We start from the raw sequence: 21133 nt of genomic DNA on the forward strand, positions 1-21133 counted from the left end.
AATAATGGCAGATAGAAATCTGGATCCACACAAAGGAATAAAAAGCACAGGAAATGCTAACTACATAAGTAAATACATAAGACTTTTTTTTTACTATATATATTTTTTTAATTTTTTTAATGTTTATTTATTTTTGAGAGAGAGAGACAGAGCATGAGTTCGGGAGGAGCAGAGAGAGAGGGAAACACAGAATCCGAAGCAGGCTCCAGGCTCCAAGCCATCAGCCCAGAGCCCGATGCAGGGCCCGAACCCACAAACCCGTGAGATTGTGACCTGAGGCAAAGTCGGACGCTTAACTGACTGAGCCACCCAGGCGTCCCTTTTTTACTATTTAAATCTCTATAAACGTAATTGATGGTGGAGCACCTGGATGGCTCAGTTGGTTAAGCATCGGATTTTGACTCAGGTCATGATTTCATGGTACATGGATTCGAACCCCATGTCAGGCTCTGGGCTGACAGCTCAGCCTGCAGCCTGTTTCAGATTCTGTGTCTCCCTCTCTCTCTGCTGATCCCCAACTCGTGCTCTCTCTCTCTCTCAAAAATAAATAAACATTTTTAAAAAATAACCAATGGTTTAAAGAAAAATAACCATGAAGTAAGAATAGGAGAGAACTTTCTGAACCTGAGGAAACGGGATCTATGAAAACCTGACTGTAGTGGATGGGATTATGCCACCACCACCCATCCCCCTGGAAAAATATATTCAAGTCCCAGCCCCCCTAGGACCTGTGAATATGACCTTATTTGGAAATCGGATCTTTGCCTTGTACTCAAGTGAAAATAAGGTCATAATGGATTAGGGTGGGCCCTAAATCCAATGACTGGTATTTTTCTAAGAGAAAAGGAGAGGGAGATTTGGATACAAAGACGTAGAAGAGACACTGGAAAGAAGGGCATGTAAAGATGGAGGCAGAGATCAGAATGGTGCAACTACAAGTCAAAGAATGCCAAGGACTGGCCGGAATCACCAGAAGCTGGGAAGAGGCAAAGAAGGCTTCTTCCCTAGAGCCTTCAGAAAAAGCATGGCCATGCCGGCACCTTCATTCCAAACTCTGGACTTCAGAACTTTGAGAGAATAAACTTCTGTTATTTCAAGCCGTGACAGTTTGTGGTACTTTCTTATGGCCATGCTAGGAAATGAATATACCTACATCTAACACCATACTTAGTGGTAGAAGACTGGATGCTTTTCTCCTAAGATCAGGAACAAAGTGAAGATGTCCACTCTCATCACTTCTATTCAAAATTGTACTGGAGGGGGGCACCCTGATGGCTCAGTCCGTTAAGCTTCTGACTTTGGCTCAGGTCATGAACTCATGGTTCCTGAGTTAGAGCCCCACATCCAGCTCTGTACTGATAGCTCAGAGCCTGGAGCCTGCTTTGGATTCTGTGTTTCCCTCTCTGTCTCTGCCCCTCCCCTGCTCGTGCTCTGTCTCTCTTGTCTCTGTCTCTCTCAAAAGTAAATAAACATTTAAAAAAATTCTACTGGAGGGACTAGTCAGAGCAATTAGGCAAAAAAAAAAAAAAAATGTATTCAGTTTGGAAAGGAAGAAGCAAAACTATTTATTAGCAGATGACATGACATTGTATGTAGAAAATCATAAGGAATCCACTAAAAAACTGCTGGATAAACAAATTCGACAGATTTCGAGATACAAGATCAATATATAGAAATCAATTGTATTTCTATATATTAACAGTGAACAGTTGGGAAATGAAATTAAGAAAAACAATTCCATTTATAATACATCAAAAAGAATAAAATAGTTGGGAATGAATTTATTAAAAGTAGTGCAAAACTTGTGCTCTGAAAATTACAAAATATTACTGAAGGAAATTAAATAAGATCTTATTAAATTAGAAACATCCCGTGTTCATGACTGGAAGACTTAATATTGTTAAAATATCAGTACTCTCCAAATTGATCTACAGACTCAATACGTCATTATCAAAATCCCTACTGACCCTTTTTTGCAGAAATTGACAAGTTAATTATAATATTCATATGAGGATACAAGGGACCCAGAATGGCCAAAGCAATCTTGAAAAGGAAGAAAAAAGTTCGAAAACTCAGTTTCCAATTTCAACACTTGCCACGGTACTACATTAATCAAGATAGTATGGTACTGGCATAAAGTAGACATACAGGTCAATGGGGTAGAATGGAGTATCCAGAAATAAAGCCTTACATTTAGGTCAATTGATTTTTGACCAGAGCGTTGAGATAATTCAAGGAGAGAAAACAATAGTTTTTTTCAACAAATGGTACAAAAATAACTGCATATTCACATGCAAAATAATAAAATTGGATGCCTAACTCACACCATACAGAAAATTTTAACTGCAAATTAACAAAGTAAATCTTCATGACTGAGTTAGGTAATATTTTCTAAGATATGACACCAAAAGTGCAAGCAACAAAAGAAAAAAATGGATAAATTGAACTTCATCAAGATTAAAAACATTTCTGCTACAAACAATACAAACAAGAAAGTGAAAAGACAATCTAAAGAATAGGAAGAAAATATTTGCAGATCATATGTCATACATCTGATAAGGGACTTGTATCATCAAAATTAAAAACTTTTGCTCCAAGAAAAATGCTGTTAAACCAAAGAAAAAACAAGATAGTACCTCACCAAAGAAGATAATACTTGGATGGCAAATAACCACATGAAAAGATGCTCAGCATTAGTCATTAGGGAAATGCAAATTAAAGCATTAATGAAACATACTATGCACCCATAAGAGTGACTAACATTAAAAGACTGACCATTTGAAGTGTTGACAAGGATGTTCAGAACTGAAACTCTCATATACTGCTGGTGGGAAAAGTACACCTGTACGACACTTTTCAAAACTATTTGGTAAGTCCCTAAAAATTAAACATACACCTACCATGTGGCCCAGACATCCCACTCATAGGTATTTATCCAAAGGAAATGAAAGCATATGTGCATAGAAAGACTTGCCATGAGTTTTTTAAAAGTTTTATTTATTTATTTTAAAAGAAAGAGAGACCACAAGCTGGGGAAGGGTAGAGAGAGGGAGGGAGGGGATCCCAAGTAGGTTCCTCACTGTCAGTAGAGAGCCCGATTCAGAGCTGGAACTCACAAACTTGAGATCATGACCAGAGTTGAAATCAAGAGTCAGGCACTTAACCAGCTGAGCCACCCAGGCGCCCCTGTACGTGCATGTTTTATTTGTAATAGCTAAAAATTGGAAGCAACTTAAATGTCCGCCAACAGACATCGGATAAACAAACTGGGGCATATCCATACAACGGAATAAAAAGAATTGAGCTATTGATACATGTAATAACATGGATAAATCTCAAAATAATTATGCTGAGTGAGAAAAGCCAGACAAAAACAGATTAGATAGATAGATAGGGAGAATGCTAACTAATATGATTGCAAAAAGCAGATAAGTGGTTTCTCAGTTATGGATGGGGGAGAGGCAAGAGGAAGGGATTATAAAGAGGTATAAGGATCCTTTTGGGTATGATGGATACATTCACTACCTTGATTATGGTTAATTTCATGGGTGTAAGTATATGTCAAAACACATCAAATTGTACACTTTAAATATTTTTGTATTATTGTATATCAGTTACATCTCAATAAAGCTAATATATACACTATATATATGTGTGTTATATATAATATATATTATATATATATAATATATATTATATATATATAATATATATTATATATAACACACATATATATATACACACATACCTTTGTGTATATCCAGGTCCATTAGGGTTTTAACGGTGGGATTGTGAGCATTTTTTTTAAAAACACTTTTAAACATTTTAACAAGTTTTGTTTTGTTTTGGGAGAGAGAGAGGGCGCAGGTGAGTAAGGGGAAGAGAGAGAGAGAGAGAGAGAGAGAGAGAGAGAGAGAGAGAGAGCAGGGCTCACCTGAATTGGGGCTTTAATTTTACCTGAAACAGCCCTGGTGGTCACCCAATCCAGGGCTCAAGCTCACCTGATGTGGGACTTGAACTTATGAACCTGCGACATCATGAGCTGAGACGAAGTCAGATGTTTAATGACTGAGCCACCCAGGTGCCCAACACTTGGAAATTTTCAAAAATACTCACTTGAACAGCTATTGACATTTTGCAAATCTTATATCTTACCAACTTCACTACTTTTTATTGTTGGAGCATTTTCAAATAAATCCCAGATAAATCATTTCACCTGACAATTCTTCAGTATGTATCTCTAAAAGATTAGAAGTTTTTTTTTTAAGTTTTTATTTATTTATCTTGAGAGACAGAGAGAGTGCAAGTGGGGAGGGGCAGAGAGAGAGGAAGAATCCCAAGCAGGATCCACACTGTCAGCTCAGAGCCCCATGTGGAGTTTGAACTCATGACATGTGTCCTGAGGCTATGTTTTAAAAAGTTCTTATGGGGCACCTGGGTGGCGCAGTCGGTTAAGCGTCCGACTTCAGCCAGGTTACGATCTCGCGGTCTGTGAGTTCGAGCCCCGCGTTGGGCTCTGGGCTGATGGCTCAGAGCCTGGAGCCTGTTTCCGATTTTGTGTCTCCCTCTCTCTCTGCCCCTCCCCCGTTCATGCTCTGTCTCTCTCTGTCCCAAAAATAAATAAACGTTGAAAATAAATAAATAAATAAATAAATAAATAAATAAATAAATAAATAAAAAGTTCTTAGATTTTAGGGGTGCCGGGGTGGCTCAGTCAGTTAAGCATCGGACTCTTGATTTCAGTTCAAGTCATGATCTCACCATTGTGAGATTGAGCCTGACATCAGGCCTGCTTGGGATTCTCTCCCTCTCTCTGCCCCTCCTCCTGCTCATTCTCTCTTTCTCAAAATAAATAAATAAACATAAAAAAAAAAAACACCACACATAACCTCATGTCATTATCTATTGTAGGTATTTTCTAAAGTGAATGTGAATGGATTTTGTAATATATTCTTACTGAAATTTTTCTTGAGATAATTTTAGATTCATATGCAGTTGTAATAAATGATCAGAAATATCCCTTTACACTACTCAGTTTCCTCTAGTGGTAACATTTTGCAAAACTATAGTATATCACAACTGGGATATTGACATTAATATAATCCAATGATCTTACTCAGATTTCCCTATTTTACTTGTACTATTGTTATGTGTGTGCCTATATATGTATTAAGTTCTACACAATTTAATCACCTGTGTACGCTCATGTACCCATCACAAAGTTAAGATACTTAAAGTCCCAACAACATAATGATTCCTCATGTTGTCCTTATATAACCACCTCCCCACCATCCCTGACCCCTGGCAACTGCTACTCTGTCCTCCATTTCTAAAATTTCATCATTTCAATAATGTTGTATCAGTAGAATCATACAACGTGTAATCTTTTGGGACTGACTTTTTTTTTTTCCCCCTAAGAATAATATCCTGGCAATTCAGCAAAGTCATTGCATGTATCAATAGTTCATTTATTTTTATACCTTGAGTTATATTCCATAGTATATATTTATACTGTAATATATTTTTAAGGGTCATTTTTTACATACAAAAATTATCACCATCATTCTTCTGCTTCCAAAGGGCACCGATAATTTATTTTGCCATTGTTGGGTGGCATGTTCTATAAATGTTAATTAGGTCACGTTACTTGATAATTTTGTTTAGATCACTGATATCTTTCCTGATTTTTCTGATACTGGTTCTGTCAATTATAGAGATAGGGATGTTAACATCTCCCATTATAATTTTGGAGTTATTTATTTATCCTTAATCTTTGCTTCATATAATTTGAAGCTGTGTTTTTAGGAACATACTCATTTAGGATTGTTAATACTTAATGATTAATTGATACTTTTATCATTATATAATGACCCTCTTTATCTCTGGTAATATTTCTTGCCTTAAAGTTTACTTTGTCTCGGGGCGCCTGGGTGGCGCAGTCGGTTAAGCGTCCGACTTCAGCCAGGTCACGATCTCGCGGTCCGTGAGTTTGAGCCCCGCGTCAGGCTCTGGGCTGATGGCTCAGAGCCTGGAGCCTGTTTCCGATTCTGTGTCTCCCTCTCTCTCTGCCCCTCCCCCGTTCATGCTCTGTCTCTCTCTGTCCCAAAAATAAATAAACGTTGAAAAAAAAAAATTAAAAAAAAAAAAAGTTTACTTTGTCTTATATGGATACAGCCATTCCAGATTTATTATGATTAGTGCTTAAATGGTATATCTTTTCCATCCCTTTTATGTCTTTATGTCTTACGTCTTTATGTTTTAAGTGATTTTTTTGGTATGCAGCATACAGTTGGATCTTACTTTTTTAAATGCATTCTGCCTTTTATCTCTGCCTTTAAGTGTTTAACCCATTTACACTTAATGTAATTATTAATACAGTTGTTTAAGTCTATTATCTTATTTTTTTCTATCTGTATTTGTTTCCTTTATTCTTGACTTCCTTTGGATCAAGAATATTTTAATATTCCATTTTATCTCATCTTTTAGGTTTTTAGATGTATCTTTTTTTGGTGGTTGCTCTAAGGATTACATTATGAACCCTTAACTTACTCCAGTTTGCCCTGAATTGATATTAGTATATCTTTTCATGTATAACATAACCACCTTACAACAGTATAATTCCATTAGTATCCTCTTCCACTTTGCTATAAAACTAACAATACATTTTTAAAGTAATTTTTAAGTAATCTCTACTTAAAAGTAGTGAGTTGGGGATCCAACTCACACCCTGAGATCAAGAGTTGCAGGCTCTACCAACTGAGCGAACCAGGCTCCCCTACTCATTTGTCTTTAAGGAAATTAAGAAGAGTGAATAAAGTCTTCAATACATAGTTGCTCTTTCTGGTGTTTGTTTGTTTGTTTGTTTTCTAAGTAGGCTTCATGCTAAGCATGGAGCCCAATGTGGGGCTATCCTGAGATGAAGACCTGAACTGAGATCAAGAGTCGGGCACTTAACCCACTGAGCCACCCAGATGCCCCTTCTGGTGCTTTTTATTCCCTCCTGTAGACCCAAGCTTTCATCTTAAGTCATTTCCCTTCAGCATGAAGAACTCCCTTAGCCTTTCTTTTAGTCTGGGTCTTCTGGCAGTGAATTTGTGCGGCTTCATTTATTAAGGCTTGAGAATTTGATCCAATCTCAGTTACCATTTCTGTTGCATTATAGGATTAGGCAACCCTAGCAATTCCCTTGGAATGGACTCACCCGGTCCCCAAACTCTAGCAGCCACACTCTGGAAGTCTGAAGGGAAGCTGAGTCTGCTGGTCATCAAAGAGGCCCCCGAGAATATGGCTCTTGCAACTGATTTCCACCATGACCCAAGGCCCAGTCTTCCTTCTAGTCATGCTCCTACACCAACCTTAGGGTCCCCTAAACAGCCTACTTGGGGCAGGAGTGGTAGACTATTGTATGGACTGAATGTTGTCTCTTGAAAGTCTGAGATAGTCACTCTTCAGATCCCTTGTCTGACCTCTCTATGGACTACAGGTAGCAGATGATGGCCTCCTGGTGGTTAGAGAGGACCTGTCCTTCCTATCCATCTTCTCTGTGCTGATTATAGACTGGCCACAGGCAGGCACATTTCTCTGAGCCTCTCTCAGGCTCCCCAAAGTTTTGTTCGGGGTTCTCAGCTTTTTCTAAGAGAACTTGGCTGCTCTGCTCTCATGAGTCCTAAGTGCCAAGGACATTTCCTCAATATAAAGGGTCATGCCCACTTTAGTGTCTACCGTCAGGGTCTTAGCTGCAGACTCTTTTGATTCGTCTGGGTTTTTTTCTTCACAAGCCTTCATGCTACCTCTTTGTCTTCCTCCTTCTCCTGAGTTCCCTTCCCCAACCCTGCAGGGACCTCCACACAGGACAAGCTTGCTATTTGCTGCAAGCAAACCTGGGGTCACAATCTCTCTTCTGTCATGTGTGGGCAGCCAGACTGTCTCCTTCTAACTGGTTGCCGTGGGGCAAGTCCACTAATCCCTAACCCTTTGCAGCTTCAGCCTCTCCATCTATAAACAGGACTGCTTTGAAGGAAGATCGATCGTGTAAAGGCTTTAGCACAGTCTGGCACCAGTTGAGCCACTGTGTTAGGTGTTATAGTTACAGTACTACCTGTGTTATGCATTGTGTTTATAGCCCTGCTCCCAGACGTCTTCCCTGACTCCCTTTCCAGCCTCAATTCATTTGCCAGAGCGTTGGTCCCTGCGTGTTGCCTGATATTGAGGGATGTGAGCTCATGTTTGCAGAGTACTGCTGGCTTTCACACTTGGCCTCCCAGGAAGCTATGTCAGGCCTCAGACCCCAGCAGGTAGATCCCAGGGACTTGCCACAATGCTGTTGCAGTTTAGAGGACCACATGGCTCAGAGCTGGTTTCATAGGCTTCCACATCTCTGTCCACCTGTGGCCTGATGCAGCCCAGTTATGGGACTTCTGTGGGAGAAGACAGGAAATGGCTGGGGGTCACAGGGATAAAGGGGATGAGGCCTTGCTTCCAAGGAGCTCTCAGTTGGGTAGGGAAGAAGACCCAGAACTCACAACTACAGTGCTCCCAATTTAGGGAAAGACTACTAGATGCATCTATAGGATCCAGTGCGACCACAGAGCTGGATATCTGGGTCATCTGGGAATCTCCCTGACATTGATGACATTGATGATGCTTGGCTAGAATACCAATGAATAAATGGGAAATAGTGAGACAGTGGAGGAAGGGCATTCCAAGCACAAGAAAGAGCATTTAAGAAGGATTGAATCAGCCTGATACATTCTAGGAACTGCAAGTGATTCCAGTCTGTTGGTTTCTATGATCTACAGGACCAAGACCAAATCGTTTCTGTTGACATTCAAAGCCTTTCGTAATCTTGCCCCAACCTGCTTCCCACCGCTCCTGCCCACCCCACTCCTGTCCCTTTGTTATAGCCACTCTGACCGCTTCCTGTCCTCCAGGCAGGCTATTCACATTCTGGCCTCCCAGGCTTTGCCCAGGCTACTCCCGTTGCAGGGAAAATTCTAATCCTCCTCTTTGGGGAGCTAACTCTCCTCTTCCAAGACCCAACTCAGGGGACATCAACAGAAGCCATTGCAGGGCAGAAGTTGGGTGTGTGCCACCAGCGCCTAGAACCCAGCTTGTCGTTTCTGTTAAATAGTTGATCAGATCAAGGAAATCTTCCCTGAGTACCCCAAGTAGACACCCTTTCCACGCTGCCTTAAATGCTCCCAGAACACCTGTCCAAGCTTTGTCAGGTCTTCTTGAGGCAGGTATCATTTCTTTTTCTTCAGGGTCTAACTCTACCTTGCCCAAACGAGTTGAGGTGCCAGGCACGTGTTTGTTGAATGAATGAATGATCGGGCAGGCCTTTTCACCTTATGTATCCTGTGAGCCCGCTAGGCCTAGCCCACTGTCTCCAACGCCTGGCACAGTTTGTTGCCCTCAGCGCTGTCGCTCGGGCACCACCCTCACTGCCCCTACCCCGCCCTGGGGGCCGCTCTATCCTAAGCCACTCCAGAGAAGGCTCCGCCCACAGCCGGTGTTGGAGGGTGGAGGCAACGCCCACCTCGCCAGGCCGCCTGGGATTGGTGAGGCCGCCGCCAGGAGGCGGGCAAGGGCCGGGCAGGGGCTGACGCTCGTTGGGCCAGAAAACCCCCGCCAGGTGGCTGGCTAGAGAGTGACCGCGCGGCCAGGAGGTGGTGAGTGCCGGGCAGGCGGGACGGGAGGGACGCGCGCGGCGGGCGGAGCGGAGGACGCCGAGGACCGTGGCGCGCGCCCTAGGCACTGCCCACGTCCGCCTCCCCAGGGCTGCGTTGGGTCCAGCGCCGCGCCGGAGCCCAGAGCCCGCCCCGCCCGAGGGACTCCACCCAGGGGTCGGAAGAGGTCGTCAGTCCTGGCTTGTCTTCCAGACCCGGACGACCGAGGCTCCTGAACGACGAGGAACCGCCCAACATGGCATCGGAGGTGAGTGGGACCTCGGGGACCCAGGTCCTCCGAGTCTCCAAACGAGGGGGAGGGGCGCTCTGAGATCCAGCCAGGGCCCTGACCTGCACACGGGATTTCCCCATGCCGGACGCGCCGCCGGCCACCCTGCCGGTAATTGTCTCCTCTGGCTCCAGGCGGTGGGTTCCTCCTGGAGCACTTGCTAGAGCCTGGGAAAGATCTTTGCGCGGACTTCTACTCTCCCCCTCCCCGCTCCCCAGGGGCCTGTGTGGCATTCACCAACCCACACTGCTAGGGAAGGTGGCCTTGGCCTGACAGCGCTTCCGGCGAGGGGGCAAGAAAGGAGCTGCCCACTGATTCAGCCTCCTCACCTCTTCATTCCTGCTTTCCCGATGTCCTTCTGTCAGTCCCCACCCTGCGCCCCTTCTCCTGTTGTAGCACTTGTCATTACGTGGCAGAGTCCACATGACTCTGGCTTGTGGAAAGAACCAGGAGGTAGGGGACCATGCCCTGTGGCCCCAGTGGCCCCAGTGCCTGGTGGCTTCCTGTCTCACTGGCCTCTCTTCTTTAGAGCCAGAGGACTCCTGGGTTCTCTTCCTGACCACTGAGTGGCAGGAGTCCTAGGTACAGGTTCTTTTCCTTGGGCCTCAGTTGATTTATCTGGCAAATGGGAATAATAATAGATTTCCGCTTCCCTCTGTAAGGTACTGGAACATGAGGTCATTGTTTTGAACCCTTCAGGTGAAAGGGGCTGTTTGCTTGATGCCAATGAAGGAACCTGGAGCCTGGGAAACCAGAGATCTAGGTTCCAGTCCTTTTTGGTCCTCATTAGCTAGCAAGTCACTTCCTCTCTCTAGGCCTCAGTTTGTCCATTTGAATAGACTGGATAAGAATGCCTGCCCTGCTAGTTTCTGGATCAGGGCTTGCACTTTGGAGGCAAACAAATTTGGTTTCTGAAGCAGTCACTTGATCTCCCAGGGTAACAGTGCCCACCTCATAGGAGGGTGTAATAGCATATGTAGAATGCCTAGCACAGGGTCAAGTTGTTGGACTATAGTAGGTGCTCAATAAATGGTGGCTAATGATACAGTAACAACAGGTTATTTCCCTTGTGCACTCTTTTTTTTTTAAACGTTTCATTTTATTTTTTGAGAGACAGAGTACGAGCAGGGGAGGGGCAGAGAGAGACGGAGACACAAAATCCAAAGCAGGCTCCAGGCTCTGAACTGTCAGCACAGAGCCTGATGTGGGGCTCGAACCCATCAACATGAGATCATGACCTGAACCGAAGCTCAACTGACTGAGCCACCCAGGGGCCCCTCCCTTGTGCATTCTAAATTGGCTGTTGCTCATTCATTCCAACCTCAAGCAGTCCTGCTCCAAAGGTATCACTCTGGCCCTGATGTGTCCTAGCTTAGAGGAGTGCTCTCTCCCTGCACATTAGCCACCCTCCCCACCCCCAACTTCAGAGCCCAAATGATGGCACCTCATTCTGACCTCCATCTGGGGTCTTTTTAAGCCTGCCAGTGGGGTGGGAGCTTGGCCCCAATACAGAGTGGGCTGCCTTCAGGAGACCAGAGCATCAGGTGACTTTTGCTGGCCCCAGGCCATCCTGTGGGTTGGTACTAATTGGTTTGGCTGCAGCCCCACTTGTTAAGTAGTTGTTATTACTAACAACCCAGGCAGGGAGTCCAGAGGCCTGCTGGAAGAGGCAGTGCCAGGTTCCCGGCTGAGGGGGGTGGGCTGGCTCTCAATCCTGGCTGGTTGGCCCTGGCCTGCTGGCCCCACTAGTCAGGACCAGGGACCCACGTGGTGCTTTGTGGAGATCTAGGCTTGGAGGGTAAGGGATGGATCTGGCTCAAAAGGTTGAGGGGGGTGGAGGCTGCTGCTGCAGGTCAGAGTCCTCTGGCAGCCAAGGCTGCTGGGCAGTGAGGAGGTCAGCTCACAGTCTGGGGCCAGAGCACAGTGGAGGCCCCCATGGTGCACACAAGAACCAGGAGTGGCTCTAAAGCGCCGCCTGGCTCTAGCGGCCCTCAGCCCCTCCCTTACTAAGAGAGGTTACTGAGTGCCAGGCACTGTGCTATGTATGAGCTTAGTAAATTTAATCTAATGAAATACTCACAAGTCTATCAGGTAGGTACTACTCTTGACTTTATATTATAGAGCGGTAATCCCAAGGCTTAGAGAGGTTGTATAACATGCCCACAATCAGGTGGCTGGGAGAGGTCCTGGACGTTGCAGGGGGACAGAGGAGGACATAGGTCCCCAGAGGCCATTATAAACTCCCCCTCCACAGGAAAGTTGGCAGAGAAGTGACATGCCTACCTGCACCCAGGCAACACTCTCCTAATCCTTGGCATTTTGGGAGCTAAGGCAGCTCCCCATGTGTTCTGTACCCCTCCCCCATCTGTCATATGCTGTGGCCTATGCCCTCTTTCAAAACAGAGGTGTCTCTGTCCCACCCCTCTGCCCTTGGCTCCCGGAGGGACAGAAGGTCAGCTAGTGACCTTCTAGAAAGCCAATGATAACAAATGTGTCAGAGGTGCTCTCCAAGGGAGTGGTGGGGGTTGGGATCTTAGGCCCCACCCCAAGCTGTGGTAAAGAGATGCTGTTCGTTTGAGCCTGATGGGGCCCCTCAGGTGCTTCTTGCCTGTCCCTGCCACAAAAGTTCAGGGTATCAGGGCTATCGGAGCAGCCCTGGTGGAATGTGGGGTTTAGAGCCTGCATTCTGCTGCAGATAGCTGGGGCACAGTCCTGGCCCTATCGCCCCCAGCAAGGGCAAGCCGTGTAACTGCTCTGTGCCTTGCTTTTCCCCTTGTTTCCCCAAGGATACACTTGGTACCTGCTTCACAGAGTTTCCGTCCACGCATGCCAAGCAATTAAAGTTATGCCTGGAACACAGTGAGAATGCACTACATGTTAGCCAGGATTCTTATCGTTAGCGCTGGAATATCAGCTGGATTCAGACTCTGGACTCCAGAGTGACTTCTCCCCTTGGTCAGTGACAAAAGGTCCCAGAAACTCTGCTGTGGTCTCAGGGTGTCTTGTACCCTGCCATCATTTCCTTAGCAAAGTGTCACATGGTAGGAAAGAACCCTAAGTTCAGTGTCCAGCCACATTCCCACACTGACTCCCTGAGTGACTTCAGGCAAGTTCCCGATCCTCTCTGAGCCTCAGTTTCCTTGTCTGTCCAGCGAGAATAACCCTGCCTGCTGGTTCCCACTGCCATCAGACTTCATAACTCTCCTGCAGGCCCTTTGTGAGAGTCACTGTCCTCAAGGGTGGGAAGGACACTAACTGCTCCTGCTCTCCTGGCCAGAGCGGGAAGCTATGGGGTGGCCGGTTTGTGGGAGCAGTGGACCCCATCATGGAGAAGTTCAACTCATCCATTGCCTATGACCGGCACCTGTGGGAGGTGGATGTGCAGGGCAGCAAGGCCTACAGCCGGGGCCTGGAAAAGGCGGGGCTCCTCACCAAGGCTGAGATGGACCAGATACTCCACGGACTTGACAAGGTACTCTCTCCACCCTAAGGGCCACCCTAGAGCTCCTCCCTGTGGTCCCAGGCCCCTACCAAGTCCTGAGCACAGGTTACAGTGCTCCCCATGCACGTCATTTCCTGTGATTAAATGTCGAGGTGCCCTTTAAACTGTCTCTTCATCCTTTAATGCCTGTGGCTCATGGGGGAGGGAGGGCTGGGCCTGAGCTGCTCCCTTGGGGGCGGTGACTGCACCCCCTGTGGAGCACTCACTGTTCCTGTGGAGCACCCCCAGGACTCAGCTCCTATACAGAGACAGTCAGTGATCAGAGTGGGAGTGCAACCAGGGATGGGGCCCTTTGACTGTGGATGCCTGGTCCCTGGGATCATTGCCATCTGCTACAGGTGGCTGAAGAGTGGGCTCAGGGCACCTTCAAACTCAGCCCCAATGATGAAGATATTCATACGGCCAATGAGCGGCGTCTGAAGGTACGACCCCCTCAGGTCCCCCTGGCCTCCCCTCTTCACCTGGCCCTTGGTCACTTGGAGCATAAGCGCCATCATTCTGTTCCTTTCATCACTGGCAGAGTGCAGGCCAGACCCCAGAACAGGCGGCCTGGGCAGAGACGGCAGGGACCAGGAGTAGGGAGGGAGGAACCAGGGCGTGCCTGGGCTGACCCCACTGGGCCACGAGCAGGCAGACCCTGACCCCGTGCCTCCCTCCACCCCCAGGAGCTCATCGGTGAGACTGCAGGGAAGCTGCACACGGGACGAAGTCGGAATGACCAGGTGCTGCTAGCTCTTCTGCCCTGTGCCCCATGCCTTCCCAATCTTGGGGGACCCAGGAGGCAGATTTGGGGCTCGTCAGTGGTCTGGTTCCCCAGCGAAGCAACACATCTGTCTCCCTGAATGCTGCCTTCTCCTCCCCTCAGGTGGTCACAGACCTCAGGCTGTGGATGCGACAGAACTGCTCTAAACTTTCTACCCTCCTCTGGGAGCTCATCAGAACTATGGTGGATCGGGCAGAGGCGTGAGTCTCCCATGGACACCCAGGTGGCAGAGAGGGGCATGAGGGCAGCCAGGGGCTCCTCTCCCCTAAGACAGGCAGATCTAGGTGGCAGAGGTGAAGAGGGTCGGAGAGCCAGTCCTGGGGTTCATGGGCATCCTGGAACTCCTAGACTAAGTGAGGCAAGCAGCCAGGAATGGGGGCATTTCTTGCTCTTTGCGACTCCCATGCCAGCCAAGTTCAGCAGGCAGGGCGAGCTCACCCTTTGCGGCTTCATAAGCAGGAGGCTAAGGCACTAGGCAGGTGCCCTGAAGCCTGAGGAAGGGGGCTGGCTGTACCTGGGGCAGCCACGGTCACTCTTTAGCCTGCCTATGCCCTATGTCCCCATTCCACCCCCCATCCCTAAACCTGCTTCCCAATGCGCTCATCCCAAGCTTTGGCTTCTGTGGCCTCCTGTCTTTGGTGTTGGCTTTGTTCCTTGCAGACCTGGCTACTTTGCTGCCGAGAAGTCCCTACCTGGTGTCAGAGATAGGGTTAACCCTTCCTCTTTCCCAGCTCCCTGTGACCTCTTTTTCACAGACCTTACCACCTGGGGGAAAACAAGGGCATAAGAACTGTCACCCTGGGGGTGCTGGGAGAAATAGGGAGTGACTGCTAATGACTACAAGGTTTCTTCTTTGGGATGATGAAAATGTTCTAAAGTTGATGTGGTTGATGAGTGTAGCTAAGGTGTACAGTTTAAATGGGTGAATTGTATGTGAATTATATCTCAGCAAAGCTGTTTATTAAAAACAAAAATAAGCCAGAACTGTGTGCCCCTGCCTTACCCACTTTAAAGTGCCCCTGGCTCTTCTAGAGTCCTTGGGAGCTTCTTGAGTGCGCACAAACATGACTCCCCGCCACGTAGTACCCATCATGTGTCTCCTCCTTTGCTTTCACCTCTGCTCAGCGCTGAAGACTTAATCACCTTTGGTCCTAGCCAAAGTCCTACTCCTGGGAGGCCCCATGGCACTGGCCTAGTCCTTGGATCGCCCCACTTCTGGCTGCTTCTTTTATGATGTGTTTGTCCCCAGAAGATCACTTGCTTTCTTGTGCAGGCAGATCCCCAAGGATCTGGGGCTTGCCCTGCTTTTCTTTGTAGGGTCCAGGCCTGCAGGGTCCCAGGTGTCACAGGCAGTCCTTGCCTGAACTTCCTGTACCCCTCAGGCCCTGCCCTTATTCTTCCCCCACAGGGAACGTGACGTCCTCTTCCCAGGGTATACACACCTGCAGAGGGCTCAGCCCATTCGCTGGAGCCATTGGATCCTGAGGTGGGTGGGTGGGTGGGTGGGGCATCATGGAGGGGCTCTGATGGAAAGGAGGGCCCAGGATGCCCTGACCCTCTTGCCCCCTGGCTTCCTACAGCCATGCCGTGGCACTGACCAGAGATTCTGAGAGGCTGTTGGAGGTACAGAAGCGAGTCAACGTCCTGCCCCTGGGGAGGTGAGCGAGGCCCCAGTGCTCTGAGGGCCTAGTTGGGGGTAGTGGTTGCTATGTCACATGGTCCCTGGGGATCCACAGAATAGGAGGGACCAGGAAAGACAGAGGAGAACAGAAAGGCAAGTAACTGGCTTCCCTGTCCAGGGTTCTTCCGCTGTGAAAGGGAGGGAACCCTGATTGGAACCTCACCCCCCCCCCCCCACCCCGCTCTCTCTAAGATGAGGACAAGCAGGCTAGTGAGTATGTCAGAGCTTAACCTCCAGAGAGGTTCCAGAGAGCTGTCCAGCTGCCCACAGCCCACCATTTCCCCGCCGTGGGGACAAGTGTTCTGTCACCAGTACTGACTCGGTGGCAGCCCTGACAATCAGGGCTTGGTTCTGGGTGTGCAAGTGTGTATGTGCCAGGGCCTGCCTGCCAGGAGCCCTGGTCACCTGGAATCGCCTATTTTTGCAGTGGGGCCATTGCAGGCAACCCTCTGGGCGTGGACCGTGAGCTGCTCCAAGCAGGTGAGGTGCCCTGCCCCTCCTCTCCAGGGAGATCCCCCTCAGCACCTGCCAGGTCCCACACACACTTGGAGAGGGCAGGAGTCTGGTTGAAAACTGCATTTATTACCTATGGACACTGAGGCTAGAGAGGCCAGAGAAGGCCTGTGGCCAGGGTGCATTGTGCTGGGGAGTCTCAGGGCTCTTGCTTCCTTCTTACGACCCAACCCCCATATCCTGCCCCTCCCTACTCTCCTCCCTGAAAGGGTCTTAAGGAGGGGGTGGCTGGGCAACCTGGTTTGGGGTAGAGGAGGCCCCTTCTTTCCCTCCAGCCCAGCCCTATTGCCTTCCTCATTTCCCTGTCCTCCAGAACTGAACTTTGGGGCCATCACTCTCAACAGCATGGATGCCACCAGTGAGCGAGACTTTGTGGGTGAGTCCTGGGGGCCAGCCCGCTTGTCCCCTGGGGCCACTCTCCTGCACTGTGCTCTAATTTGTCCTCTAGCCTCCTCCCACCCCAAGTTTGGTCCCACCTGGGGATTCTCCAGACTGAGCGAGGAACAAGAGAGGCCTGGTGACCAGAAGTCCTGCTCTCCCTTTCCTCCCACAAGCTGAGTTCCTGTTCTGGGCTTCACTGTGCATGACCCACCTCAGCAGGATGGCTGAGGATCTCATCCTCTATGGCACCAAGGAATTCAGCTTTGTGCAGCTCTCAGATGCCTATAGGTAAGTCCGGGCCCTGCCCTACCCCAGCTCTGCACCTGGCACACGGCTTCCCTCCTCCCCCTGCCACCCCCTGGGCACACCTGGACTGCATGCTGCTGGACATCCCCTGATCCAGACAGCACACCAGCCGAGAGGCAGGGGAGCCCTTTCAGCCTCAGCATCTCTGTCCCCAGCACCGGAAGCAGCCTGATGCCCCAGAAGAAAAACCCAGACAGCTTGGAGCTGATCCGGAGCAAGGCGGGGCGCGTGTTTGGGCGGGTGAGCAGGGCAGGGAGTGGGGGCAAGGCTCTGGGCTGACCCGGAGGGTCCTGAGGTCCAGCCTCCTGCTTCTCACTCTTCCTTCAGTGTGCTGGGCTCCTGATGACACTCAAGGGACTTCCAAGCACCTACAACAAGGACCTACAGGTGCGAGGCTGGGGCTGTGGATGAGGGGCCCATCCACACACTGCACATACACCGTATACCAGTTCTCAGGGCCCTGGCACATCCAGGCAGGGGTTCACAGAATTGCCACCTTCTGTCCTATGTACCCAGCCCTTGACTGCCCTTGAGAGCTCTCTCCTCCCTGCTGGTGTGGGTTGTACGAGGTGCTGAGTGTTCCCAGTGGAAGGCAGTGGGCATGCCTCGCTGGGGGACAAGGCTGCTGGGCTCTCACTTCCTGCCACGTGCCTCCCAGGAGGACAAGGAAGCCGTATTTGAAGTGTCAGACACCATGAGTGCCGTCCTCCAAGTAGCCACTGGCGTCATTTCTACACTGCAGGCAAGCCACCCCCCCCTCCCCTCGGCCCCTACACTCTGGGATGGGCATGCCAGGAGGCCATCTTGAGAGGAGATGAGAGTTGATGTGTCCAGAAGATCTGAGGCAGGGGGAGGTGGGTATGTGTTTGTTCCTGCCCCTGGGAACACTGAAGTGACAAAAGATGCTAGCTACAGTAGAATGGAACTGGGTTAGACTCCAGGGGTCCCATCAACTGGCCTGACCAGATTTCTTTTTTCGTCACTTACTATGGGAAATTTCAGGATGCGCAGTTGAGAGAACGTATCATGAACCCCTATGGACTAACATGCAGCTTCAACAATAATCAACTCATGGCTTGCTTTTGCTTTGGCTATCTTTACCCACTACCCACCACCTCGTTATTTTTAAGCAAATCCCCATCATATCATTTCATTCTTAAATAGTTCAGGATGTGTCTCAAAGCCGTGTTTCTCAAACTGTAGTCCCGGGACCAGCAGCCTCAGCAGCATCTGAGAATGTAATAGAAATGCAATCCTAGGTCCCACCCCAGACCTCCTGGATTCGAGACTCTGGGGGTAGGGCCCAGCGATTTATACATCCCCCTGGTGGTTCTGATGTGTGCTAAAGCTAAGGACTCCAAAAAAGGGCCGGCAACCCCTAGTAGCACACTGAAACATTATCAATAGTGATGACAAAATGGCTCGAGCAGAGAGGGCAGAGTAGGCTGGATCAGAGTGGATCTGCCCAAGGCTGGGGACATCCTGGCTAATGGGGGTGGTGGTAGGCCGTGGGCCTGGGGCTGGCAGCTTCGCCACCCAGGGTCCCCAGGACTCACCACCGCCACCACCGGCGTCTCCCAGATTCACCGTGAGAACATGGCACGGGCTCTTAGTCCTGACATGCTGGCCACTGACCTCGCCTACTATCTGGTCCGCAAAGGGGTAAGTGTGGAGTGGCAGGGGTGGGGGTGGGGCCAGGAGATGGGGGTGTTGCCCAGGCTGGGGCTGGGGGTCGTGGGGGAGGACATGGACAGAACAGGGAGCAGAGGAAGGCCGAGTCAGTGCAGCCCTCGCCCTGGCTCCCCCAGATGCCATTCCGCCAGGCCCACGAGGCCTCTGGGAAAGCTGTGTTCATGGCAGAGACCAAGGGGGTGGCCCTCAACCAGCTGTCGCTGAAGGAGCTGCAGACCATCAGGTACAGCCCCCTTCCCTCTGCTGCCTCCCAGGAGGTGGGCCTGGGCCCCTGAGGCCCCTGGTGGCCCAGCTGGGCCCTGGCCCATCTCCTCCTCCTTCCCCAGCCCTCTGTTTTCAGGCGATGTGAGCCACGTGTGGGACTACGGCCACAGTGTGGAACAGTATGCTGCCCTGGGTGGCACGGCGCGTGCCAGTGTCGACTGGCAGATCGGCCAGGTGCGAGCACTGCTGCGGGCCCAGCAGGCCTAGAGCCCTCCCCACCCTGCTCCCAAATAAAGTGGGCCCAAGAGGAGACTGCTGCTCGTGTCCTGCCTAGCCTGTCTCCCTCAGCAGCGGGCTTCCAGGGGTCTGCTGAGCGAGCAGCGGGGGCCATCAAGATAGTGGAGAAAATAGGCAGGGATGACAGAGTCACGGGTGGGGAAGGAGGAGAGGGGCTTGTCCTCATTAGAGCCCCTACCCCGCTTGGGCCCCACACCCTTCACCGCAGGGCAACACAGTGACCTCCCGTCTAGGGTGTCTTGGGAGGCTTGGCCTCCTTGGAACCTTGGTGGCACCTGATGGGCTTGGTTAACTCAGTCCTTGTTCATTATCCTTCCTTCCAGTGTCCCCCAGGCTCCCCTGCTCACATTCTCCCCGTGCTCACCGACCCTTTCCTGAACAATCAGGCATGATTACAAGGTGTCCTGTGTTCTCGTGGGGGGAATGATGTATTTGGTGGTAAAATCAGTCATCCAGGTAGCGTGTGATGCCACGCACTAGGTGAGCTTCATACACAGGTGAAGATGTCTCCTTCACCCTAGAGAGTAATGTACAGATAAACTCCCAGCACTGACCATGAGGTGAGGGCCACAGATAGGAGGAGCCTGCCCTGTGTTGCAGTCAAAGATTTACATTTGGTCTGCAAAGGGCCTGAGGCCAGGCCTGGCACACAGTAGATGTTCAATAGCAGTGAGTCCCCAGAGCCGGCAGAGATCTGACCAAAATCCTGGTAAGAAATATCTAAAATTTATGTTTTATTAAGAACAAAGCTAAACTGAAGGAAGAATGAATAAGCCCTCCCACGTGTTTCCATGAGCAATGGAAACACGGTAAACTAAAGAACCAAAACTCCAGCAGTGGGGACACAACACCAAATTCCAAAAAAGGCCAAAGCCATGGGTCACAGAATGTTCTAGAATAGTGGCTCTGGAAGTGTGGTTTCTCCTCCCCACCTCCTCATCATCTGGGGATTTGTTTAAAAATGCAGACTTTCAGGGGCGCCTGGGTGGCGCAGTCGGTTAAGCGTCCGACTTCAGCCAGGTCACGATCTCGCGGTCCGTGAGTTCGAGCCCCGCGTCGGGCTCTGGGCTGATGGCTCAGAGCCTGGAGCCTGTTTCCGATTCTGTGTCTCCCTCTCTCTCTGCCCCTCCCCTGTTCATGCTCTGTCTCTCTGTCCCAAAAATAAATAAACGTTGAAAAAAAAATTTTTTTTAAAAATGCAGACTTTCAGGGGTGCCTGGGTGGCTCAGTCGATTGAGCGTCTGACTTCAGCTTAGGTCATGATCTTGTGGTTTGTGAGTTCAAGCCCTGCGGTGGGCTCTGTGCTGTCAGCTCAGAGCCTGGAGCCTGCTTCAGATTGTGTCTCCTTCCTCTGCCCCTCCCCCTCTTCTTTCTCAAAAAAGAAAAAAAAAACATTAAAAAAATTTTTAAATGCAGACTTTCAGGCCTTAATGAAACCTATTAAATCGGATTCTGTGTGAGGCCCAGCTGTTTTCATAAGGCCTTCAGGTGATTCTGATGTGCGTTCAACTTTGAAAATCACTGGTCTCTAGAATCTTGTTACCCAGAGTTGCTATAGACCAGCACCTCACCTGGGTCCCAACCTGACCTGATTCAGAGTCTGCATTTTATTTTATTTATTTTTTAAATGTTAACTTATTGGGGCGCCTGGGTGGCTCAGTCGGTTAAGCGGCTGACTTCGGCTCAGGTCACGATCTCGCGGTCCGTGAGTTCGAGCCCTGCGTCGGGCTCTGTGCTGACAGCTCAGAGCCTGGAGCCTGTTTCAGATTCTGTGTCTCCCTCTCTCTGACCCTCCCCTGTTCATGCTCTGTCTCTCTGTCTCAAAAATAAATAAAAA

The 21133-nt window shown here is 49.2% G+C and overlaps 1 protein-coding gene across 3 annotated transcripts; it reads left to right on the forward strand.

Annotated features, from left to right (window-relative positions):
• Window positions 1–9551: 9551 nt before the first annotated feature.
• Window positions 9552–19309, forward strand: ASL (argininosuccinate lyase). 3 transcript variants are annotated; one of them, XM_011290327.3, is made up of 17 exons: window positions 9552–9671; window positions 9779–9936; window positions 13235–13429; window positions 13798–13881; window positions 14125–14181; window positions 14325–14422; window positions 15631–15708; window positions 15803–15880; window positions 16331–16383; window positions 16730–16792; window positions 16971–17085; window positions 17259–17343; window positions 17431–17490; window positions 17762–17845; window positions 18685–18765; window positions 18912–19018; window positions 19122–19309. In XM_011290327.3, exons 2-17 carry the CDS (start codon window positions 9925–9927, stop codon window positions 19264–19266), a joined length of 1395 nt encoding a protein of 464 aa, XP_011288629.1. In that variant the 5' UTR covers window positions 9552–9671; window positions 9779–9924; the 3' UTR covers window positions 19267–19309. The 3 variants fall into 3 exon arrangements, with proteins under 3 accessions (XP_011288629.1, XP_003998654.3, XP_019676194.1); XM_003998605.6 differs by having other exon boundaries at window positions 9571–9671; window positions 9882–9936; XM_019820635.3 differs by lacking the exon at window positions 9552–9671 and having other exon boundaries at window positions 9679–9936.
• Window positions 19310–21133: the final 1824 nt, after the last annotated feature.

The sequence above is a fragment of the Felis catus genome, chromosome E3, assembly GCF_018350175.1.
Source record: "Felis catus isolate Fca126 chromosome E3, F.catus_Fca126_mat1.0, whole genome shotgun sequence".
Taxonomy (NCBI): Eukaryota; Metazoa; Chordata; class Mammalia; order Carnivora; family Felidae; genus Felis; species Felis catus.